Source organism: Tetrao urogallus, assembly GCF_951394365.1.
Source record: "Tetrao urogallus genome assembly, chromosome: 14".
In the NCBI taxonomy this organism is placed as follows: Eukaryota; Metazoa; Chordata; class Aves; order Galliformes; family Phasianidae; genus Tetrao; species Tetrao urogallus.
The window spans coordinates 179,060-205,158 of NC_136827.1; the positions used below are offsets into that span (position 1 = coordinate 179,060).

The following is a 26,099-nucleotide window of genomic DNA, read 5'->3' on the forward strand; positions in this document are numbered from 1 at the left end:
TGTGAAGCAGACAAAAATGGCTATCCCACTGCGGAAAATCTGCTTTCCTCCTGGTCATTTTGCTTTTGTACATATCAAACTTTAATTTCCAAAAGGGAATGCTAAGTTATGTTCACGCCCCTACAATGCGTGCTAAAGTAAAGACAGTAAGTAGTCTGCAAAAGGTTTGTGTTTTGGACAAGTTTAGCCCAAACTTAGCTCTGGCAATGCATGGAATAATCTCTACGCTCAGCTGCTGCCTGGAGAAGGGATTGTGGGTTGCTTAGGAAGTGACTTTACAAGTTCAAATCTCTCGTGCAGCTGGTAAGGCAAAACCTGGGTGTGGGTAGGGGGAATGAAGCAATGCCTGGGCTCTGCAGAGCTTCCCAGGACAGGGGGATTAAAGTGCACAATTATGGCAAATGGGAAGTGGGTTTTTAGCAGGGTGTATCTGTGTGCATTATCACCTGGAGAGCAAAAGCCCCTGGCAGCTGCAGGAAGCCAAGTTACTAGCTCTGCCTTGCACAAACCTTAATGCTGGTTTAGCAAGATTCTCAACTTCGGTCCTTTTCAACGTCTGTTAAATAACTAACCTCTTCAGTTACTGAGCAGGAGGCCCTTTTGTTAAGCCTCACCTTGCTGTACCTCAGCCTCTCTGCACTGCTCTTGCACCCTGCCTCCAGCCCAGAGCACTGTCCTGCTACTCCTTGTGGGCAGCTCTGCTTGACCCAGGCTGGCAGCATTGAAAATAGCCTAGCTGGAATGTTTTTCTGTATACGGCTGGAATTTTTGTGTTGATTTTTGCTCTGTATGGGAAGGCGTGAGGAGGAGGTGTAGGAGTCTGAGTGAAAGCCTTTGCAAACCCCAGCTGGGTGAACAGCAGAAATTGCTGACTGGGGGTGAGCAGGCTCAGAGTGCTCTGCACAGAGAGGAGGGAAGCACAAGGGATGCATGACTGCCGCTGTGGTCCCATCTGTGATGGGACCAAGGCAGTCACTGTCTAGGGGCAGCAAGCTGAGGGACAGTGTCCCAGCCCCTGGACCTCCTCATGTGGATGAGACTGGGAGTAGCGGGGGTGCTCCCTGTGGTGGTAGCTCTGAGAGCCATGAGGCCATGTCAACACTGCTATTCTACCCTGAGCCCTGCTGCCCTCTACATGTCTGCCATGCAGGCCTGCATCCTGGTCTGTGGGGCAAGCAGGGATGTCCAGATACCAGGGATGGTAATCTAACAGGACAGGAAATGGGAACATATTTGAAAGTGTAGAGTGGGAAGATGGCTATATCTGCCTCTGGGCTGGGAAAGGACAGGAGTTCTGTGGATACCCAGAAAGGTCAGGGATGAGGCCCCGTGGAACAGCTCTGGCTGCACTGTGGTACCATGGCAGCATTTCTGTCACCATCTGTGCCACCATTGGGTCCTGCTGAGCCCCAGACACGGTGCAGGGAAGGTGAGCCATGCAGCAGAGGCCTGTTGGCAATTCTGCAGGAATTCACTCAGGCCTCTTACTTCAGCAGCTGGGCCTGGCCGCACACCAGGGGCTCAGTGGTGAGGCCTTTGGGTGCCTGCCCCTGCTCCCCCAGCCCTGGACCCAGGATTACAGGCAGGTGCCTGAAGCAAGATACTGAGCCCTGTCACCCAGCCTGCCTCCCTCAGCTACTCCGTTCCACTGCTGGCACTCCTTGTGCCCCAGCACAGAGCCCTGGGACCTGCAGCACACTTCCTCCTCCATGAGCACTGGCTGTTCTCCAGAGCGAGGCTCACAGGCAAGCAAAATCCCACCTTTGGATTTAATTTAAAAACAAACAAACAAGAAAAAACAAACCCAAACCAACACAGTGTGTTACAGCAGCCTGTTTGATAACCAAGCGCCTCTGGCCTGTGCAGAGCACCTCACAGCTGCAATCCGCACCACCGCCCTGGCAGCGGGTGGGAGCAGAAGAGCTGCAGCACTGCAGGAGCATGGCTCAGACTGCGCTTCTGAGGGAGGCAGCCAAGGAGAAACACCAAAAGCTGTCCTTGCTTTCTCCCTCTGGGAATAGTCACAGCCCTACAAGTGGTTCCATTCCTTCCAGAGGAGGACCATTCGTGGGATGCTCTGGGGGCTGAGAACCTCTCCTATGAAGTCAGGCAGAGGGAGCTGGGCTCGTTCACCTGGAGAAGAGAAGGCTGTGAGGGGACCTCATTGCAGCCTTCCAGTATTTTAAAGGGGATTATAAACAGGAGGGGAATCAACTTTCTACTCGGGTGGACAGCGATACGACAGGGGGGAATGGTTTCAAGCTCAAGGAGGGAAGGTTTGGATTGCACAGCTGCACACAGGGCTGTGGACGCCCCATCCATCCGTGGAGGTGCCAAGGCCAGGTTGGATGGGGCCCTGGGCTGTTATTAAACGTGCAGGTTGGTGGCCCTGCCTGCGGCGGGGTGTTGGAACTCGATGGCCCTCGGGGTCCCTTCCAACCCAAGCCGTTGTGCGATTCTGCGATCCGGTGGTATTTCCTCCCACCCCGCCCTCCCACCGCGCAGGCGCCGAGCGAGGGGAAGATGGCGGCGCCCGTGGACTTGGAGCTGAAGAAGGTAACGGGCGTCCGGCTCTATCCAACGGGTCTCTCGGGCCGCCGCTCCCCTCTCCGCCCCCTCCCGGCCCCCTCTTCACCCTCTCCCCGCAGTCTGGGCCGGCTCGGCCCGGCCCTACCCGCCCTTCGGCACCCGGCCGGGCCGCGGCCCCTCGATGTGCCGCTCTGCCCCCGCAGGCCTTCACGGAGCTGCAGGCCAAGGTGATCGACACGCAGCAGAAGGTGAAGCTGGCCGACATCCAGATCGAGCAGCTGAGCAAGACCAAGAAGCACGCGTACCTCACCGACACCGAAATCATGACGCTGGTGGACGAGACCCGCATGTACGAGGGCGTGGGCAGGATGTGAGTAGCGGCCCGCGCCCCGATCCGGCGCTCTTGTCGCACGCCTTAAAACTGCATAAGGGGCTTTGGTTGAGTTTGGCGGCGCGGCTCTGACTGTAGCAGCCTCGTGAAGAGCAGCGTGCAAGCTAGTTTCCAGTCTGACTTGTGTGCTGACTTGCTGCGTGGCACGCTGACCTCCTGTGTGTGTTTTTTCTCTTGTGTTGTGATTTGGGCAACAGCAATGATTACACTTACTCAGGGATGTGGTTTTCTAAAAGGCTGATCTGATTGCTGCCCAAAGGGGTGATTGCATCTCCCTGTCCCCGCTTTCCTTTGGGCTGCAGTGGACCTGTAGCTGGTTGGGCCTGCTGATGCAGTGAGCTCCCGGACCTGATTTGTGTCATCACACAATCTATAGGGTGAGTCTTAGGGAGCTGGCAGGCTGGGAAGCCAGGACTGGTGTGTGGACTGCACTTCACTGGCAGTTGCCAGGTGAGACCAGTGAGCAAATGCAGGTGTGCTTGGGTTCATCCTGGGCAGATTGATGTAGTAGTTGGCAGCCCTGCCTGCAGCAGAGGGTTGGAGCTCCATGGTCGCTAGGTCCTTTCCAACTGAAGCTGTTCTATGGTTCTGATGGAGGTGTTCAGTGTGTCAGTCTTCTTTGGACCAGGATGGTGTGGCTCCAGTTAAGCTTTTCCAAGTGGCTGAACTTGGGTTTGTGTGGAGATGCTGGTGATGCTGAAAGGAAATAGATTTTGATCTCTTGCAGGAGATAGCTGATGTGACCCAGGCAGGCTGTAGGCTGGTTTTTTTTTTCACAGAAAAGACAAACTAAGAGTAGATTCTGGAATCAACAATTTTTCTTTAGAGGTTTTTCGTTTGTTTGTTTTTTTGTTTTTTGTTTTTTGTTTTTTTTTTTTGTCTCAAAGCAGGGTATAATTCTTCAGTATGAAATAATTCCTCAAGATTCTTTGAAAACATGAGTATATTGGCTTTTATGGTAAAATAATGTTGCTTGTGAATGAGACTGTGTTTTTGTGCTAGCTGAAAAGTACTGTCCTACTTTTAGCCCAGCTGCTGGAGTGCAGTCTTTTTGGGGTTGTTCTCTTGCTTACCTTCACGTGACCAGGCAGGTGGTTCAGACCTCTGCTGATGGTAGAGCTGCCATCAGAAAAATACTATCTGCATGATATTAGTGTTCAAATTTTTGAAGTCTGTACTCCTTGTGGGTTTTGTTGTGCTAGTTACTATGCAAGCTCAGATTAAGAGTGCTTGTGCTCTCTATGCTGCTTATTCGCTGATTTGCTTTACCATTTTTTTCCTTCTTCTTCATTGGTTGATGCAGCATTTCTGTGAGCTGTGCCTATTCTGGCCGTGGGGCTTAAGCCTGCCTTGCAAATTGGTAGTTGCATTTGGGCATGCTCAGTATCATTCACCAGCAGAGTGAATTCACACCAGGGACACAAGGCTCTTACCAGAGCCCACTCCAACCCTTTGTAGAGAATTTCTGGCTGAAATCTGGGCATTTGGTAAAGTTAGCTGAAGCTGTGCTTGTGCAGGAATTAAAGTCCAAAGGCAGTTTGGCATCTTATATTCTCCTAGAGACCAAAGAGACCAAATAACTGCCATTGCAGTTATTCTGGCTGCGTAATTTTTGTTTGATGGAGTGGAATTTTTAATTTGTTGGCATAGGTGGTTTGTACAGATTGAAGATTTCAGCTACCAAAGGGATGTTACGGTGCATCCAACACTTATGATCTCTGTCATGTAGTTTAGCATCATCTCATGTGACAAAACAGAGATATAGGTGTTTAATGTAAGTAGTGTTGGAGCTCTAGTGGGTTTCGGCTATCCAGAAGAGATGAGTGTCTGCATCAGTGTTAGCTATGATGACTGGTGATGTTCTGACAGCTTGTTTGAATAGCTGAATTATTTAAAGTGGGTTTGGTGCTTCTGTTCCTGCATTCAACTTCTACCTTGTTAGAGAGGTGATTATTCCCCACTGCTCTGCCCTCGTGAGGCCCCATGTGGAGTGCTGTGTCCAGGCCTAGGGCTCCCAATTAGAACAGATGTGGAGGTTTTGGTGACGGTCCAGAGGAGAGCCATAAAGATGCTCAAAGGACTGGAGCACCTCCAATGAAGACAGACTGAGAAATCTAGGCTTGTTCAGCCTGAGGAAAAGAAGGGGGGCCCTGTTATGACCAGTCCAGTATTTAAAGGGAAATTGTAAATAGGAGGAAAATAAACTTTTTATGCAGTTGGATGGGGCAGATGGTTTTAAACTAAAGGAGGAGATATTTAAGTTAGATGTCAAGGAAAAGTTTCTCTAGAGAGGATGGTGAGGTGTTGGCACAGGCTCTCACAGAGGCTGTGGATGCTCTGTCACTGGAGGTGTTGAAGGCCAGATTGGATGAGGACCTGGATAGCCTGATCTAGTGCTTGATGTAGTGGTCGACAACCCTGCCTGCAGCATGGAGACTTGAACCAGTGATCTTTGAGCTCTCTTCCAACCCAAACTGCTCTATGATTCTAATACATGCTGTGTGCATGGGAGCAGTGCATAAAATTGCATAAAATTCTGTAGAATAAGCTACTCCAGGGAAATGTAACAATTTCACAAATTACGTTTGTGAAAATGTAATGCTTGAGGAATGTGATGGTGTGATGCATCCTGGGAGGAAGTCTGCCTAGTTCCATACTTGCTTCTGCACTACTTGAAAAGAATTACGTGGTTTCTGCTCTAAGCCCTGAGCCTGCTTCCTGCCTGAGAGGCTTTCCCTGCGCCCTGGCAAGTGTGGAAGTCCATTTGTTGTTTCTAAACATTTACTGTAGCTAATTTTGGTTTAACACAAGAATCGTCAGTGCCACATAGTATGAGATGATGAATTGCTGTGTACTGTATATATCTGTTAGACTAGGATATCATCTGAGTAGTGACATCGTGCCAAATACATTTTTATTTTCTTACTTCATGCTCTTTGAAAGGCTTGTTACGTAGCCTGATACAACTGCCACTGTGGTGGACTCCTGCTTAAGCTATTTGTGAACTGATATCATCGTGCTGCTTTGAGAACTATGCCGAAAGCTTAAGCTTCAGAATTTTGTCTGAATGCTTCAGACCTTTCTCTTCACATTCCTCTGAATGATGACCTGGACCAGCTTCTTATTTACCAAAGAAAAACATCAGGGGCTTATGCTGGGCGCAGTGAGGAGACCACTGCAGTTTTTCACGCCATGCCAAAATAGATGTTCCATTTTGTTTTGGTGTTGCTTTATCATTAGTGTTCTCTCATTTGTTGTAGAAGTAAAAAATCAAGCAAATACTGTAGCTTTCGCAGAAAACCTTGAACATAAATGTATATACTATTTCTATGGAGATTTTTTGGCAGAACCATGTGTGAGTGAAAGCCGAGAGAGGATTAAAGGTTTTGGGGTATTTATTGGGTTTAAATGCACTCCTGTTATTTAGTGTGATTCTGGATTTTGCTTCTAAATAAGACATCACAAATAATTGTAAACTTTTCTGAAGATTTTCCAATGGTGGATTTTTGGATACAGCAGGAAGAGCTGATTTTTGTTTGTTTTGTTCTGTGAATGTTTGGTTCTCTGAGGACAGATCACTGCAGCATGTGGTAGCCATCCTCTTCTTCCCGATCACGTTTCCAAGACTCAGTAAGAACTGAAGGACAGGCAAGGCTCTGTATTTATGGTTCATTACTACCTATAGGTCAGCCTGCGAAATTCAAGTGGCCATCAGAAGTGTGAAGCTCACTTATCTCGCTATTGAAAAAGTAAGGGTTTCATTTTCCTCATAAAGTCTGGTGTATCCAGAGAAGTAGAAGAAAACAGAATTTGTGTCCAGCTGTTTGCAGTTGGACCACTGTTTTTACGGTGTGTTGAACAAGACGTTCATGTGGCACAAAAGGCTTACAGGGCACCATAAGCGGGTGGGTTCTGTGTCGCTGCCTTCATTTCACTGTAGCTTTGTCCTGATTTTTTTTTTTTTTTTTTTTTTTTTTTGCACTTCATATTGTTGCAGTCTGAACAGTGCTGCTTACCATGTTATGGGTGAGTGTGGGTGTAGTAGTTGTAGGCTGTCTTCTGGGAGCTGTCATAGGGAGCTGAAATAAAAATGAGGTGCCAGGTAATCTGGTATGAGCTTTTGCAGGTGTCTGTGACTTGAGCAGTGCAGTCAGTGGCAGCAGTTGTTTGCTGTCCTCTTGTTGGCTGATGTGTAGTGCAAGAGAAGGGTGTGCTTGGTCAGTGGTTCTCATAGTTAACTGCTAGCAATAGTGGGATCCTGGGACTTTGTATGGCTGAATTCTGTTCAGGATCAGAAAGAGAGTGTGTTCAGGTGAGCACAGACTCCCATTTTAGCTTGGCATCTCTTGGTGTCTTGAAGACTCTCTTGTTTCCCGCTCTCCCATTTAGTTCTTGATCTGTGCCTGCTGCCCTGGGCTGCTCACATGCAGTCTCCTGGATATCTTGGTCCAGTTGTAGCTCTCCTGCCTTACTGCTTCATTTAATTTCTCTATGAAGTATTGAAACTTCAAAGAAGGAAGCTTTCCATGACTTGCATGCAAGATGTATATCTGCTTAGTTCTAGGAAGTAGCTGTATTTCTTCAAATAAATAAATCAGCTTTAAACAGGTGTGAAATGGATACGTCAGATAAGTCAGTGTTTGTCAAATACTCAAATACATAATCAACAGGAAAAAAAAAAATCTTAAAAATAGTAGCTGTCTTTAAAAGTATGTTTTACTCAGCGCTGCGTGGAAATGAACACGTCTGTTGCACACTCCCACCTATTCTGTGAGAACTGTGATAGAAGGTTGGGGAGCCAATGATGCAGTTTTTATGTGAAGTTCGTCTCCTTTGTCTGGAAATTTCTAACTCTCTTTAAGTTCATATTTGCTTTGATTCCTGGATATGGCTTTCAGACAAATTAGTTCAGTTTGTTTCTTCTCTCTCCACAGCATTTTCCTGGTCTTCTACCAGGGCAGTACAGAGGAGTAGGCTACCTTAAAGGGGATAAAATCTAAACTTAGAAGGTAAGAGTTGGAACTGAGACAAACTGCTTGTACAGAGTGCTGTCATGACTAAGAACAGACAGTTCAGTCTGCTGTGGTCCAGAGGCAATGTTCTGTAATGCAAGTGCCAGAGCTTTCAAGCACTTTTGTATTTACAGGTCAACAATTTGGATGTCAGACTGCTGTGGGGAGCAAGGGCTGTAGAAGAGCACCTCCAAAAAGGTGAAATCCTGGGTCCCTTGGAAGATGCCATCAGTGTGTTGCTTCAGTGCTACGGAGTTATCTTTGAATACATACGACAGAAGTATGAAATGTTTTGGGGAATAGAATGGTTTAGTATGGCTGGAAGGTGCCTACAAAGCTCATCAAGTCCAACTGCCTGATCACTGAGGGGCTACCAAAAGTTAGAGTCTGTTATTGAGGGCATTATCCAAGTGGAAGCTTTTGTGGTGTGCTGTGCCAGATGGCTTCAAAAGTCATGGATCTTGACTGTCTTACTTTTGTACATAAAATGTCAGCTTGGTATTTTGATGTACCAAGGAACATTAACATCTAGTGGACTTCAAGTACTGCACTTTGAGCCTTTTCCTCCATTTCCTATGGGAAACAAGGAAATCAAAGGCTGGATGCCCAGAGAAAATACTCAGCATTATAGCCTTTCTTTTAGACTATAGCACTGTTTCTCTGTTTTAGTGCACGGACTTGAATTTGGCTTTCCTCTGGCAGGTGAGAATGGCCAAAGTAGCGGACCACAGAGTTCCTGTCACATCCCTGTGTACATGGGAATGCCGTGCTGACTGTGTTATCACTGACTGTGACGAAGTAGCCCTACACCTTGGGCCCACAGCTGGTGGGTGGAGATGCCCAGAACCAGTTCCCAGTCTGATATGCATATAAAATTTGTTTGCAGTTGTCTTAATACACACAGGAAGTCGAGGTCTGAATGTGCTCTGACCTACGTGTCTAGTCTTGCTTGACATTGGAGATGAGGAGGCTTAAAGTCATGTTCCCTATGTTAAAACACTGAAGTAAACTAGTAGGGAGCCACTGATGTGCATATATTTTATGTAAGTTTAGTACAGAGACACAGCAAGAATTGCTGTGGGGAGAACTCCTTGAGTGCACTCTGCAGGGCTGCAGAGTGGGACTTCAATGTTCTGGTGGGTGAGAAGCTGGATATGAGGTTGAGGCAGCAGTGCACTGCAGCTGTGCTGCCCCATGCCTGGAGGTGCCCCAGGCCGTGGATGGGCCCTGAGCTGGGGGGCTGTCAAGGCCCTTCCTCACCCCAGCATTCTGCAGTGCTGTGAAGCAAAGTCCTTAACTCAGAAATTCTGTAAATACTGTCTTGAATTTTTATTCTTGTTGTCCGCAGAACTATTTGCTGAATTGACAGAATGTTTCAGCCAGTTGGAGCTGGAGCAGGGGGAGGGAAGGAGAGAAAAGCTTTCTGGGAAGGAAGGATTTTTCCAAAACAGCGTTTCTGGACCGAAAAAAGACTGAATGTTAATTCAAAAAAGTTTGTTCTAATGATTAGGAAAAAACAGTGAGTGGGGTTGAGTTAGTGCTAACTGATTGAAATCTAGCACCAGAAATATCTCTGTGTGAATGTAATGCTTGATCATTTCTGACTGAAACAGTTATCTTACACCCACTTCTGTGATGCTTGCTGTATTGGTTTCTTTGATCTGTTGTTTTTATAGTGGGATTCATGGCATGCAGGAGCGAAGGCTGTGTTATTTAAGAACCATGAGTTGATAGCTGGGTCTTCCTTCTCACTCCAGCATTTCAGAGGTTTATTCTATTTCTGCCCATGTTTTCACTTGGGTAGGCCGGGAGGAGAGAGAGATTTTTTTCACCTGCATCTGAGGGTGAATTTGCTTTTCAAGAGAGATGCATCTTGACTTTCTTATTTTCCTGTGAGCGCTCTTTATGAAGAGCTGCTACCGAGCAGAAGTTTGCATGTCAGAATATAGCAGTATGTCTGTGTCACTTATTCTTTTATTTATTTATTTATTTACTAATACAAGCCTCACTTTTCAGATCACTGAAGTTTTACCAGTGGAAGAACATTTGGTTTTTTTTTTTTTTTTTAATAGAAGCATATTTAGGATTGGTTGACCAGGGGAATTGTTTCTATTTTCTGCAGTTTTCAACTTTGAAAATTAGTGGAAAATACACTGCAGGAAAAATTGTTTGAAATTCTGTACTAGGTTGAGCTTCTTTTGCTTCAGCAAGCTACAGGGCATCATTGCTACATAGCAAAACAAACAAACAAAAAAGACTATAAAACAAACCTAGAGGATAAAGTCACAAAACCAGGGTTGTAATGAGGGAAAACTATTGGTGAAGCTTTCACCTCCACAAGCTGCAATTAGCTGTGCTTGTGCTGTTTTCCACGCATGGTTTGAATCGCAGATGTTTTCCATTCCTGTATAATGAGAAGGAGTTGCTTTCTTTTTTTTTTTTTTCTTCTCTTTAATTCCACTTATCTCTCTTGAGCCCTTGAAAAGAATGGATGAAGTCCTTTAAAAGCTGACTATGGTACTGGTTTGTTATTTTGGGTTGTACTATATTTAATGCACACTCAAAGATATATTCCCAATTTCAGTTTTTTAAAAGAACCAAGTATGAACAATGGTATAATTCTACCATCTAGTTAAGTGTCTGGCAATGCAGAAACTGCTGCTTGCAAGCTGTGTTACTATCTTTGTTTGAGGTAATGTAATACCCTCTAGCTATTGACAGATCCCAGCCTCCTCCCTCCCCCTCCCCCCCCCAAAAAAAAGAAAAGAGTGCTGTTTGCATGAGCATACAGCCCAGGGACCAGAGCAGAAGCATCATCTTGCAGCAAGGCGGCTGTGAGCGCTGGGCAGGCTGCAGCAGCTCAGAGGCAGTCACGGCTTGGCATTGCTTTTCTTTTCCTTTAGCTCCTTAAGGTAAATAGGTTTATGGCTTACCAATGTTCATCTGAGTAAAAGTTCCCCTTGTTGTGGCCTACGTAAGACTGCTTCTGGCATGCTGCCCATGCTGCTAACCTCCCTCCCCACGCCACTGGTCTCGCATGGGTGCACTGCTCTGGGTGCAGTGGTAAAATGACACGTGAACTATAAACGGCTGCTTCTAGAATGTGTTCATATATAACCCTCCCAATATAAGCTGCAGGATTTGTTTTGCTGTAAGTTATGTGCTGCTCTGGCAGGGAGGAGGGGGGCAGTTACGCTGAGCTATATTGGGTGACCCAGTGAGATGAGGGGCTGCTGAAATAACGGCAAATGGAGGAAAAGCCTCAACCACCTCGACCCACGTGAGCTCTGCTTAAAGGTTATGATATGGTGAATGGGAAATTCAGAATCAGACTGAAAAATGCAAAACACTTGGACGTGAAGGGTCCGGACTATAATTAGTCATAGTTTTCCTTTTTAAATATTGCTTGCTTGTCTTGTTTGGAACTGGCTAACTCATCTAGGGTGGCTAAACTGGAATTTGCTGGGCTCTATCAGTGCCTGTTATGAGCTGCATGTTGTTGTGGAATAAAGAATCGAGGAATTGTTTGTAGAAGCAGATGCAGACCCTGGGAGAGCAAAAGGAGACTTCTGGATGCTTGCAGTTGTGAACAGCCGGCTCCTGTTCAATCAAGCTAGATTGCTTGGGATCAGCTCATTGGAAGCCTCTATTCCATTGGCTTTGAACAGTACTTAAAATGCATTAATCCCTTACTGAGTATGCTCAGAGCTTGAACAGCAGTGCAAGTTCAGAATTAAAAAGCATCTTTAAATAGATAAGGGCATGACTGGGCTTAGTCCAACTTTTCTCGTGGAGTAGTCTAATGGAAATGCTTGGCTTCAAGGAGAAGGGTGTTATGTACAAACAACTGTGCTGTGCTACAACAAGGCATGTTAGATTCCTCTAGAAATACAAGAAGTATGGTAAAATAATACTACGACTTTGTACAAAGTTGACAGTTTTCTGCATTAAACTTACGCTAAGATACAAAGAGTTTCCCAAATCAAAAAGGGGCTTTAAAGCTGATGTTGTAATCACCCTGTCTGTGAGCTGGAAGCCAGAACAAGTGGATTTCTGGATCTGCCATTAATTAAAATAGCTTTGGAGCTTTCCTGCCTCTAAAAATGCCTCTCCAAAAACTCGCACCTGTGGACTGCCAGCTTCTGTCCTCCCTCAGAAATACCTGAACTGTTACCTAAGCAGAGCAGAAGGGGGGAAGTGCTCATTGTTGGGCCAGGTGCCCACCACCAGGAGTTCCAGACGAGAAAGCTGAAGCTGACTAAGGTTGCAAGTAATTGGAAATGTTGTTAACGGAAAACCTTTGACATGAACATCACTGTTACTCCACCTCTAATAACTTTAATACATTCTATGTCATAGTGAAGGCTGGCGTGTACTGAATAAACATCTCCATAACCTCATTCATTAACAGATGAATATTTCAATATCTAATACTGTGTTTTAAAGTCAAGTAAACAGTACATTTTGGTGCAAACAAACTGAGTTATGGAATTACTTACATAGCATGAACATCGCTTGGTGGGTGTGTATGTGTGGCAGATGAAGTTAACAGCATCACTGAACAGTGTAACTGAGCCTGAAGACCATTTTGGCCAGGGTGTGAGCGAGTGCTATGTAAATACTGACTAAGTGGGGCATGAGATTTAGAAATTCAAAATTAGAGGAAAAGATCTCTTCATAGGGAAGCAAGCAACTCATCCTGTAGTATTATAAATCACTTGCTCTGCCTTAGAGAAACAAAACACCTGTTGTGGAGCTAGCAGAGAACTGCAGGGAAAAGAATAGAAGCAATTGGGAATATTTAAAGTGAGGTTTCTCTTTCAGTTCTCTTATGCTCTATTTCTGTTCCTCATGTTGCTCTTTAAGAACCAGCAGTAGCTGGGATGCCAGGCCACGTAGAGGCTGCCGGTTCAAAAATACATGGCTGTGTTCTAGAGCTCTTCTTGTTGGCAGCCCAGAGCTGGCTGATCATTGCTGACCTCAAGAACCCCAGTCCTCTGTCACTTTCTTTTGTAATTTTGTGTATGTAAGTACTGGGTAAACTGCTAAGCATCTGGAATAGGGCATATTCTGCTCTGATGTTACTTGCTGTTCCCTTTTAAATGAGTGAGCAACTCAGACTGGGCGAATCTGACTGTTTTGATCCGAAGCACAGAATGGCTTGGGTTGGAAAGGCCTTAAAGATCGTTGGTTTTCAACTCCTTTGCCATGGGCAGGGTTGCCAACCACCAGAGCAGGCTGCCCAGGGCCCCATCCAGTGATAGGGCATTTCTGGTATTTTTTAACAGCAGCAAAAAAGCTCACATGGGTTGTTCATTTGTTAAGTTTTGTAATTAAAGCATTCAGTGATACTGTGTCATTCTGAATCAGTATTTCACGTTCGATAGCATAGGTATTGTGTTTGACAGGCCTGCTGGTGTGTGCTGCAAAGTGTCTGTATGTAAGCAAGAAGAGCTTAATTTCTGCAGGACCCAGCTGGCTGCAGCTGGCTGCAAGAGTTGTGCTAGTTGTCTTCTGTGGAATGCCCGTACTTAAAAGTTTGTGCCCAAGGTGTGAGTGTGGAGCCTCTTTGTTGGGCCAGGCAGTTGGTTTGTGCAGGAAGTCTTTCAGTGCTGTAGCTCGCTTTATTACATGTGCCCTGTGGCACTTCTTACCTACTGAACAGAAATTCCGTGCTATTTCAGTTACTTCTTAAGCCGTGTTACTTCCTAAAGTAAAAACTCTGGCTGAGGTGTTTGTGAGGCGTGTATCCCAAGCTTAAAGCTTTTCAGTCTTTACTACTTTGAAAAGTGAAGCCATAGACTTAAATGTTTAATTGTGGATATGGCTTTGCAGCTTCAGCTTTGAGAATGTGGCCTTGGACAGATGTGGGGCAATACCTGTGAGCATTATTTTGAGGGCTTGATGACCTTGTGGCAGGAATTCTGAGGGCACACCTTGCAGCTTTGCTTTTTTCACTAATGACAGCTTCTGCAGGAACGAAGCACAATGTTGTCTTCATCCCAGAACACATGGGGGATGTGAAATCTCATATTGCTTTCCACGTTTCTTTTATCCAGTATGCAGGTGCAGTGTAGGAGCATCATCGATGTGATAATGCAGGTGATTATTCCGAAAGCATCTCCCATCTGCCTGGCTGCAGGGTTTACATCTAACAGGAGGGTGGTTGTGGATGGGACTTTCATAGGGCTGAACAAGATCCTCGTGTTCTGTCTGCAGGGTGGTGTGTGCTGGGAGCTGGAAATGCGATCACTGCCTGAAATGGGGAGCTGAGGGGGGGAGAGACATGAGTTTGCTGTGTTGTGAAGAGTAGGGATGAGTATGACAGCCAAGATGATTCTAGTAGAGAGACTGGAAAAGAATGAGGAAAGATTTGAGAAAACTCTGAAGTAGAAGACCTAGCAGAAATTCCTGTAGAAAAGACAAGGTGGAGTCGAACAAGGGAGAGGAAGAAGAGGAGGAGGAAGTGGTTGCTAAGCACAGCTAATAGCAGCACTGAGGAGTTTTAATTTTCAGTCTGCTGTAATTAACCACAGTTCCATTCCAATGCATTTCAGGAATGGATGTGGCACATAGTTTTCCTTTCGGCTGTAGTGTTGCTGGTGCAGAGTAGGCTGAATTTCCAGCCAAGCAGAGTGGATTCCATTTATGCCCAAAGAACATCTTGCAGGCCCTGAGCAAACCTGTTAATAATATCGTTTGTTGTTGGAGGTGGCACTCCACTGATTGCAGGCTTCGTTGCAGTAGGCGAGGAATGCATTCTGATTCTGCACTGTCTGAAGCTGTTCACGGTAACTGTCCAAGCGCTTGCTCCTGTCACCTGGCAGCATGCGTTGTCCCAGACGCTCTGTAGTGCAGGGGCAGACCTTGACCTCACTGGTATGACCCACGGAGACTCCTTCTAAATCCCCAGGGGACTTTCTAAGTAGGGAAGGCGCTGATCTGTGTCTTGTGCGTTCCTTGTGTCTGGAAGCATGAGAGGCAGCTATGAAAAGGTTCCTAACATTCATCTGAGCTCAGTTGTTCTTTACTTCTTTGTGGGATTCCAGCACCACGTGCTTGTGAGCTGCTTTGGTTGGTGTTGATTCTTCAGAGCAGGTTGGTGGCTTTTACATGCTGGCTTACAGAACACCGAGGTTTTATAGAGGCATCTTTCGAAGCCCTTGTGCAATTAAAAAAACCCAAATAAACAGAACAATGGAAACCAGTGGCCGCAATTACAGTTAAACAACAGTTTCCTACCCTGTTTAAAAAAAAAAAAAAAAAAAAAAAAAAAAAAAAAAAAAAACTCTGAACTTAAAAAGCAAGGGAATTTGGCATGCAGTGAGGGTGCGTGTTAAAGCCAAGCCCTGAGCAGCAGGAGTTGTGAAAACTTAAAGGCAGGTGGATGTGGCTCTCTGGAAGCACTTGGCCTTCCAATGTAGTGTGCACATGGCCTCTGTTTCTATGGTTCAGGTTTGCTTAGCTTACAGTGATGCGTGACTTTTAACCATTGAAAGAATCCTCCTTGACTACATTTCCATACTATAATGCTGTCATTGCTGAAGATCTCTTTGAATGTTATTTGATAAGGACTTCCCTTGCTAGGTGTGTTCCAGAACTGCTTTTGGAACTTCCAGGACACTGAATGTAGAGGGCAACCTGTGAGCATTTATTTTCTTCCTGCAAAGTAATGGGTGAAATAGTAAGCAAACCTGGGCGGGCAGCCTTGTGACACAGCAGTTCTGCTGTTGTGCTGTTTGCCGCCCGCCTTAGTATTTCAGTGGCTTCCTGTATGTATTTTTTTGAATGTTAAGATGGATCGAAAGGTGGAAGATTGGTAAGCATTTCAGAGTTGATGAACAGAAAGAAAGTGTGGAGTCTTTAACAGTGGAAATTTTTATTTGAAGGCATTAAATAACAATGAATTTTTAGTAGCGGGTAGCAAGTGTTTTCCAGCTGATTTTTCTGAGCCTCTTGGGCAATCCATTATGGTTTGTTCTTCTGTCTCTGACTAGAACATGGATGAAAATGAGTATTTCTCAGAGGTCATTGCAGTTTAACTTGGTGTGCAGCTAAGTGTACAATGCCTAGATATTTTTTTTTTTAAAGCAAAATCCAACAGATTTTGTCTTTTTTTTGCTTGTAGGTTTATTCTTCAGTCTAAAGGAGTCATTCATAATCAGCTTTTAGAGAAGCAGAGAATAGCAGAAGAGAAAATTAAGGAATTAGAGGTAAGTTTTTGGCCTGTAAAGGTGATGAAAACGTTGAAGGTCAACAAGGTACTGTTTGTTACATCCCTTATTTTTATGTGATACATTCTCAAGGATTGTAACTGCAGGGGAGCATGAGGTCTGTTGCAAGTAACCTAAAAGTAATTTGTGTGCCTTGGATTTTTGCTAGGTCTACAAGCTTCATGAATGTTAAGAAAGCAGGTAGGGACTAATTGTTCTCTCTGTGTCCTGATATGAAAACTGGATGTGGGGGGTTCAATTTAAATTAGTAGGAGCTAGCTTTAAAAGTATTTAGAGAATGTTTAGAGATTACTTGCAGCAGATAACTGATGGGAAGCTCTTTGCTCTGAGTATTAAAAGTTTATGTTGGGACAGGATAATTGCACAAATTCAAGGAAGAGAAATCCATTGAGCATTTCCAAATATGTAGAAATTGCATTCTATTCAGGAAGCCTGTGAGCTAAAAATGTCTGGAGTCTGGGAAAGTATTAGGAGGAAGTACCACATACGCTTACCCTGTTCTTAAACTCTGCCCAAGACTTTTACTTATGGCTGCTGTTGAAGGCTGGATCCTAGAGAGGATGGACTGTAATGATGTAATCAGAGTACTCCTGTGTTCTTATGGAGAGAGTGCTTAATGAGGCAGAGAAGAATGCCTGAGGCACATAAAGTAGTGTCCATGCAAGTTCCAGCTGTTTGAACAAGCTATTGTCTGAATCTTAAGTATCTTCTAGTGGCCCCATGAACACTTTACAGTTCTTTGGAGAAGGTGTTTAGACTTATTGGACTTCTTCCAAGGCCATTAGTATTTTTGTTCTTAATGCTCCTGAAATAGAATTAATACATAACCATTTTCCTTAGCTTTTGGAAATGACAACAAGGAAAGGTTGAATTTCATCAAGCTTCTTGTCAAATCTGTTAATGTTTTGGAGAAGGTGAGTGTGCAGACCAGGGAAGTAGGGACAAGTAGCAATAGGAAGTAGGTGCTCAGACAGGGCTGTGCAGTCTCTATTGTTTCCTACTTACACTACAGCAAAAGTCAAGTTGTGTTTTTTTAATTTGTTCTTGAAACACATTTTGCCATGGGAACTTGCAGGTTGTGTTACCTGCCATGTTTTCTGTATCAGGTAATAAGGGGTTTTGTGTATCTGGCCACCAGAACCTTTTCTACACAGGGAAAGTACTTCACGGATAGGCTGTATATGCCACCCCCTATTCATGCAGACGGCACAGTCGTTTTTATGCTTACGTGGTTATATGTGATTGTATCCTGGCTATTCTGGGACCATCCCTGAAAACAGTGGCCCTGAGCAAAACCAGAGCTGTCACTGAAGTTACAGAACTTCATTGCAATTTGCCTGCATTTGGAACTGATAGAGTGTGTTTGACAGTTTTGGCCACTGTAACCTTCAGCTGTGCATCTCAGTTTCTTCCTGTTCCTGATGGAGAATAATCTTACCTCCTGAACTTTTAGATCGCTGACTTCAGCAGAATGGATGGAATTCACCCCCCCAGATTATAACCTTTGCCATTCTTGCCCCTCAGCCTTGGAGGTGGTTGCTTCACAGATGTGTTTTTACTGTTTTGTAGCTCCATGTTGCCTCAGGTCTCTGGTTATGGCCACTGAATTGCAGTTCCCAGCAATTGTCTCAAAAGGTTGTAAGAGTGGGGAGGTTATTGCCACGTAGATTGTTTTTCTATTTAACTATAGAAAGTAAGGTTCAGATTGCTGAAACATTTGACAGTTTCTTTTAAATGAACATTCAAGTCCACCTTTTAACTGGTTTCCAGATGTCTGGCAGTTTTGTGTGAATAATATTCCTTGGACTTGGGATTCTCTAAGGAAGAGGATTAGATTGACAGTCGCTGAAAAGTGAGATTTCAAGGGAAATACCTGAGTCCACTTATCACAGGAGTAGAGGATTTTGCTCTTCTGAAAACAAGTTGTGACAGGAGAAAAGAATGTGAAACTTTGTGACCTTGCGCTCCCACTACATGGTTGTAAAATAAATGTAAGACCAAGATAACCAGGTTAAAATATCCCTTCATCAGTTGTTCAAACTGGAAAAAAAAATTAAAGCTATTTTTCACATTAACTACCTTATTTTTCATTATACGTAATACCTTACTACACTTTGCACAGTTGAATTAAGCTGGCCGGAGTAACCCTCTGGTATCCGTGCAGTGTGACTCACCTGGTTGCTCTCACAGCATGAGCTGGAGGCAATTGCATGGTGCAGTTACAGAGCTGTTGCCAAGGTACTGTGAAATGTGCACTTTTGATACAAACCTGAATTTCAGAAATGGTGTCACTGGTAGCTCAGTCCAATTCTAGAAGAGTGCAGCATAAAGTTTGGGTTCACAGCTGAACTCTTCTCAGCAGTATAGCAAGGAGAACTCCTGGCAGTTTGTGAAAATGTGGACTTCTGTCTGCTTTGGAGGTGTGAGCTGGGTTTCCTGATACTCACAGTCGTTAAAATGAACTTTGAAAGCAGGAAGGGGTTTTGCCTCTTCTTTCAGAGGTTTGTTTCTCTCTCCTCTTTCCTTTACTCCCCTCTGTTGTGTTTGCCTGTTGTTGAAGACCTGCCTTGTTTCTTTTATGTCAGCACCAGGAGTGGGCTGTGACACTGCTAGCCTGGTTGTCCCCGCTGCTCACCTCACAGCAGGGCAGTGAGGATGGCCAGGGCCGGCTTTGTACAGAGCTGTGAAAGCAAAGCTTTGCTGGAATATGCACTGCATGTCCTCTGTGAGTGGAGCTATGTGAGCATGGCTCTGAAAACCCAAAAGGGTGTAGATATGTACAGACAAACAAAGGGGCAGACATAGTCTGTCAGTCAGCACACAAAAGTTTTATCCTTCTTTTAAGGGAGGAATGTATATATGCACGTGTTTAGCAAACTTAACTTCACACTCTGTGTATAATCCTTTGGAATCCAAAGGGACTGTCTAGGCTTGTTTACAAAATGCACGTTTGCTTACAGGCTGGGCCAGTGAAGCTTACCAAAGCCTTCTTGGCACTTACAGAGGCTGAGTGTATGAGTCCATGCCATCACATGGGAAGCTTCCTGCCTAAGCGTAGCTATTGGATTTTTCCAGTCCTGATAATATCAAATTCTTCTTGTGTTTCACAGTGCAAAGGGTATGTGTAAATCTATTTTGAAAGCATTCTAAAGGGATGAGCACTGACTCTTTTTAGCTCAGCAATGTTTGTGCAGTATTAAGAGAAAAACCAAGTAATGTTTTTCTTCCCTTGTTTTTAAGGAAACATGATATGTGAGGGGTGGAACAATGCTTTGTTTCAGGAAATGTTATCCGTTTCCATTGTAGAGCTAGATGGGTTCTGTTTTTAAATGTGGCATTTTAAAAAGAACAAACTCTGATATTACAAAGACATGGAAAATTGATTCTTCGTTAGGGGTGGAGAAAGTGAATATTGCCGTGTGTTTTCTCTGATAATATCTGATAATCCCTCTCTCTCCTGCTATATTCAGCATGTTTAGTTGTCAGGCGTTGTCAGACTAAATTTCTAAAAATAACAAATAAGGGGGAGGCTGTGCTGGGCCACGTTGTTGACTGTGCCACTGAATTTAGCTCCTTCTTGCAAAGGGCAACCTGCGGCTTTCTTGGGGAATTGGATTTGGTTTTAAGCTCTGCCTGGGGCACCGCTGCGTGCCCATATCCCATGCAATTCTTTATGCACTTCTATGGAGTCTGAATGTTTAATGCTATAGGGTAGGTTGATTTCTTCTCTTTCTGTCTGAAGTTGAAAATAATATGAGGGAACGCATACACAAGTGCTAGGGACCCCAAAAAGAATTTCTAAGTGTCCAGTTGTCCCATCCCATGCAGAAAGCTTCTTAACCTTTGTTCATGATTGGAAAAAAACTGCCTCTTGTTTAAAGACTGGTCAGGTTTGGCAGGACTGCATCGTGCTGAAGCTAAGATGCCACTGAATTGTGGTACTTTGAAGTGCTTGGATGTCAGATGTAGCAGTGGGTCTTCCCTGGTTTTCCTGCACACACACCTGCTTGCACTCCGGCTGTCCATTCTGTGATGCTTTCTGGGGCTTTGGAATGGCCTCACTGCACTGGTGTGATGGCTGCACCCCTGTTCTTGCTGAGCAAGCAGGGTGTCTGCTGGCTGCCACAGCATGGTTTTCCTTCCCTGGGGCAGCTAAGGCTGAAGTGGGTTAGGTGTGTCTGGGGAGCAGTGCCAGAGTCTGAGAGCTGGTGCTTTGTACTCTCAGTGTAGGCATGGCCTGCTCCGTGGCAGTTCTCTGGACAGTCCTTTGGTTTTTGTGCTGAAACTGTCCATGTGGAGGCCAATTCAGAGGGTAGCTTTAATGATGTGCAAACAAATTTCTTGAGATGTGTAGGATGTCCTGCAGACCGTTGGCGACCACCAGAAGGTAACAGTTTTTTGGCCGATTTCTTCCTGAGATTTGCAGCACAGGAGCTCTCATCCTATAGTTGGAGTGGATAGGCCAGCACCCAGGAATGTGTGGTGTGCTTCTTAAATAAACAGGGGAAAATAAAGAGTGCTTGTATTTGGCTTGCAGGGGGAAAGCTTCAAGAATAGCCCTCTATGATTTAGCCTAGAGCAGATTTTGCTTTGGAAGAGTGTGTTTTTCTCTATTGCATTGCTGGCATATATCCATGTGCTCAGGATGTGATTTAAATGTGTTGTCACGGCAGCCCCCTAGCTTCTAAGGACAGCCCTAAGTACGCATATAGAAGATGTCAGACCCTGGCTTGGTCTCAGTCTTTTGGCATTATGGCCTCATCTCCTCCAAGGAAAGCTGCCATGCTTCTGTCCTTGTTGCTCATCCAGCAGCCTGAATTATGCTCGGGAGCTTCATAGCTCTCCCTGGCCATGAAAAGGCCTTGGGTCCAGGATGAAAGCTTCCAGAGGTAGCTTGTTATCAGCATGGGGGCATCCACAGCTGCTCCTATAGGAAAGCAGAGCACAGGCAGAGCTGTTGGCATGCGTCTGTTTTCCACCAGCAGGCTTGTTGTGAAGAAAGCAGTACTGAAGCTCATTTGTTTTTTTTCCTGTAGGCTGTCTTATAGCGGAGAAGAATTTTTCTTCTCCTTTGAAAAGGGAAATAACCTGAACAATGAACAAAACAAACCTTAAATGTAACATAATGATGAAAAGGTTGAGAGTGTTGGAGCTAATGCTCTTGGGACAGAACCTTCTTAATGGAGAAGTCCTCTGACGCTGGACTGGTGCCATACAAATTTAAGGTAAATATTGGGTATGGGTAATGCTGCTCTAGTTCTTTCTGTCTCTTGGATCGACTCTGCTGGTGGGAGCCCAAGCAGCATGCTTACCCCTTGCTTCCAGGGCTCTGGATGGATCTGATGACTTCTTTCTTTAAAGCCTCACAGCCCATCTTAAAGATTGCTTGTGAAAAGTGAAGAAGGCAGTAAGAGGGTTTCTTTCTTACAGCCTACCTTACGTGTATTTTGTGCTGTTTTCCTTCTATCCAGATCACATAATTTCACTCTCAGGTAAATGAAAGTTGGTTGTGTGCAGTTCGTGTCCTGTAGCTTTACAAGGGAACAAATACTCTTCATTAATTGCAAGGAAGAAGTTGTATTTTTTTTATACTGGTCCACATCCCTATGCTAGATTTGTTAGATAAAGGTAGATATGTGCTCTGCTCTGAAACTTGCTTAACAAGTTGGTCATATGTTAAGTAGTGCAGAAGTCACCAGTTGCAAAATGCCAAGTTGTAACCTCACAGATGGAGGAGAAGGAAAATAATCACATTTAAAGGGAATCCCCGGCTCTCAGAAAGGATCTTCCACCAGTTCAGATGCAGAATGGCTTATGAAAACTCCTCTTCCTGTTTTTTGTGAAACGTGATTGTAGGTGATGCTCATTTGGGTAGAATGACCTGAATTTAAAGCGTCATGTGTATGATGCACACAGGGCTGGAGTTTTCATTTGCAGCAGTCGTTCACAGCACAGTTTTCAACCTTCCCAAATTTTGCAAGGAACGAGTTAATTAGTAATCGTGTTACTCTTCGTTGCGCGACGTTACTGCAAAGTAAGCACACAAACTAGATGAAAGGGCAAAGGCCTCATGAAGGGGGAACCAGGATTTGGCAGCTTTTTTTTCTCCCTGCTATTCCTGCCTTTATTTTTTGTTGGATAATCGTAGATTATAAAGGCAATATAATAATTAATATGTATGTTGATTGCTTCCTTTAATACCCTTCAGAACTTTGTTACAGAGACACTTTCAAAATAAGTTTTATCCCAGAACTTACTTTGGGCTTTTTCGTTTTGATCTGACACACAAATCTAATGGAAAAAGCTTTTCACAGCACACTGTGCCAGTGCTTTGGCATTCCTTTGTCAGTCAGGGGAAAGTGAAGAACATTACGCGCTAATAGAAAGCACTTCTTCCTCTGTCTAAATGGTTTTGTCCATCCAGGAGCATGCGTTTTGTCATCAGGATCTGAAAATGTTGCTTGTTTCCTCTGCTTAGCATTGAGCTGCTCTTACGTTATGTTACATTACATTGAAATCATTTGAACACCAAACTGATAGATAAGTCTTTCTTTGTCATTTTAAACCAGGGTCTGATTCATTGTCAAAGCTCTTCTTTGTACTTAGGGCTGTGGAAATAACCAAAGCAATGAGCGGAGCTGGATGTGGGTCCCTCTCCAAATTCCTCCTTGCATGAGTAATAGTTAGTCACAAACCCAGCGCCGCTGTGCCTGCCTGAGTCACCCGGCCCCGAGCGGTCGGTCCTTGCTGCCCTTTGTGCCTGGTGATTCCAGGGCTCTGGGCAGGGGGATTACACGTACCTGCCGCCCCCATCTCCTCTGTCTCGCCCGGGGAGAACAGGAAGCGATTATTTGGAAAGCGTGCTGCTGCGTGTGGGAGGCCTGACCCAGCCCTGAGTCAGCTTTGTGGAGCCACACCTTGCTCACCAGGTATGCGGGAGGCTGTAATGACTTCCTGCTGGCCCTGTGCTGGTCGGGTCGCTGCACTGCTCTGCCCAAAGCACGCTCCTGGGGAGACGTGGCCGTGTCCTCCCTTCTGCCTGTGAGCCCACGGGCATTGACTGGGGGAGTTCTGGCTAGTCAGGCATTCATTTCTTCCGGTTGCTGACTTTCTGGGTCTTCTACCTTTACAGAAGTAGTTTTTCTTCAAAAATAGCCTCCTCTGGCCTGAACTGTATGAGCAAAATGGAGATGTGGTTTGGCTTGTACAACAGCCGTGGTGCTAGCAGGTGCTCTGATCTGCCACGCTGGCTCTGCAGGAATGTAGAAACTGAAGCACTGAGCGAAGGAACTTACCATGTTTTGCAAGAGGCACATTTCCTCCCAGGCAGAATGTGGGGATTTCAGCTCTGGGGTGAGTTTCCTCCCCAGTTCTCTGTATATGACATGACTGCTGTCATGAGGCTGCCAGCAGTGTGGTATCGGGCTTGGAGCAACGTGTCTGAGAGATGTCCTCTAGAAGGGTGATTTTTCCAAGAAGGAGTATTCCAATAGGAGTCTGCACTGCAAATATATTTCTGCTGCCACCTACTGAAATGTTCCCATCAGCTTTCCCTGCTAGCCACCTCTGGGGTAGGGTGCACAAGTTCAGTGGAACAATCCATCATTTCCTGATCACAGAAAGCACCTGTCTCCACCTCTAATTAACGTGCTGCCATGTGGCTGACATGACAGTTATGTGTGGCATGCCTGGGCTCTGTTGCAGAGGGTCCTTGCAGTTGTTCCCCTGCCTGTTACCTTGCCCCTTCTCTTGGAGACCTGCCTCCCTTGGTACCACACTGGAAAACAGTGAATACTTTCTCAGGGCACGTGTGCCTCAAAGCACTGCAGAGATGATGTTGGAAGCCCTGCTGGCAGTGCAGTAGGTAGGACTTGCTCGGGATGGGGGCAGGTTTGTACCAGCATTTCTTAAGCTGAGCAGTGGGCCCAGGTGAACCTCACAAAGTTCAACAAAGCCGAGTGTACAATCTACACCTTGGTGCCAGCAACCTTTGCTATCAGTACAAGTTGGGGGACAAAAGGATAGAGCACAGCCCTGCTAAGAAGGACTTTGGGTTACTGCCGGATGGCAGCTGGACATGAGCCACCACTGTGCCCTTGCAACCATAGCCTGGGTGCACCCAAAGTGGCAGCCAATAGGACAAGGGAGAGGATCTGCTCCTCTGCTCTCTGCTGTGAGACCTCACCTGGAGTGCTGCATCGGGACAGGGAGTGTTCAGCACAGGAGAGACGTGGAGCTGCTGGAGCACATCCAGAGGATGGCCCAAAAATGCTCCCAGAGATGGAGCACCTCCCTGTGAGGATGGGCTGAGAGAGCTGGGGCTGTGCGGATGGAGAAGGGAAGGTGAAAGTGGACTTCTGGTATCTGAAGGGGCTGTAAGAAGGAAGGGGATGTTCTCCTTAGCAAGGACTGCTGTGGCAAGATGAGGGAAATGGTTTCAAAATAAAAGAGGGGAGACTTAGATTAGATATAAGGAAACAGTTTTTTATACTGAGGGCGGTGAGGCACTGGCACGGGGTGCGCAGAGAAGCAGCGGTGCCCCGTCCCTGCAGGCAGCCAAGGTCTGGCTGGATGGGTTGCGAGCACTGATGGGCTGCAGGTGTCCCTGTGCTCTGCAAGGGCTTGGATTAGATGGCCTTTGGGGGTCCCTTCCAACGCGAACAGTTCTATGATTCTAGATCTCCTTCCTAATAGGTGGACTGTGCTGCCTCTCTCTAGTTCAGGCTTGAAAGTGATTGAGTTTCCCCATTGCCTCGTGGAAAGAGTAAGTGAGGGAAAACCCAAGGACATGAATCATTGCTTCTCCTCCTTGGTGGGTGGCATCATCATGCTGCTGTCAGTGGCTGTCGTCAGGAACCAGCTGTGGTCCTTTCCTATTGCAGTTCACTCTTAAGCAAACTACAGGCAACTTCCTGAGAGCAATAACCCTGCTGCATGGAAAGTCTGAAGTGCATCTAAATATTTGGTGGTTGCTGTGTCATTCCCAGTGTCAGTATACCACACCATTCTCCAGGGTGAGGCCGCGGGGCATGGGGCTGCCCTGTGTGCTGCCCATGGGCTTTTTGTGTCTCTGCTGCAGAATGGCTGAGTGTTGTTCAGGAGATCCTCCTTATCATGGAGTTTCAAGTGGAAATCTCATTGGGCACAGCGCATCTCTTGAGCACAGTGAGACCCTGGGCAGGAGAGCTGTGTGCTGTGGCCTGACCCCACGACAGCCCTGTTCCTCTGGAGAAGGGCTCTCTGCAGCTGAGGGTGCATTCCCTGCTCTATCATGGGATCTGCTTATCACTTTCCCAAAGAGTGTGCACACGGAGACTGCAAGGAATGCAAAAAATGACCTGATTTAACTTTAGGGATAGTGAAACTAAGCTAGCACGTTTATTGAGACTGTCACAAGATGAGTTATATCAGGGCACCTATTTGAGGCACTGCATCATGCCTGAAGACTCCAGGGCATTCTTCCGCAGCAATCTTCTTCTGTGTGTGGTAGGGGTGTGCCAGGGAGGGCTCTGGTAGGGACCTGAATGTGTACCATCCTCACACGTTGGGAGGTGTAGGAAAGGAGTGTTTAAAAAAAAAAAAAAAAAAAAAAAAAATACAATGTGAGATTGCACATCCACAGAGCCATGTGTGTTGGAAAAGGCCACCCCCTAAAGTGGGCTCCTGACAGGGGGTTATACAGGAAAGCATCCAGTGGGTTCCGAGTATCTCCAGAGAAGGAGACTCCATCACTGCTCTGGGCAGCCTGTCCCAGTGCTCTGTTGCTCTCAAAGAAGTTCTGTTGGTCACCAGAGCACCGGGTCCTTCTGTGCAGAGCTCCTCTGCAACAGCTTGGCCCCTAACCTGTGCTGATGCATGCAGTTATTCCCCCCCAGCTGTAGGGCCATACTTGCCTTTGGTGAACCTCATAATTTTTCTCCCCACTCAACTCTC

At 45.7% G+C, this 26,099-nt stretch overlaps 1 protein-coding gene across 2 annotated transcripts in view; it reads left to right on the forward strand.

Annotated features, from left to right (window-relative positions):
- Nucleotides 1-2,499: 2,499 nt before the first annotated feature.
- The window catches only part of PFDN1 (prefoldin subunit 1), a 28,626-nt gene continuing 5,026 nt past the window's right edge, over nt 2,500-26,099 (forward strand). Inside the window, exons 1-3 of one of the 2 annotated variants that reach the window (XM_079542308.1) lie at nt 2,500-2,556; nt 2,733-2,899; nt 16,061-16,145. In XM_079542308.1, the coding sequence (XP_079398434.1) occupies nt 2,524-2,556; nt 2,733-2,899; nt 16,061-16,145 (285 nt within the window). In that variant the 5' untranslated portion in view covers nt 2,500-2,523. The remainder of the gene's footprint in view (nt 2,557-2,732; nt 2,900-16,060; nt 16,146-26,099) is intronic. The other variant, XM_079542307.1, reaches the window with a different exon arrangement.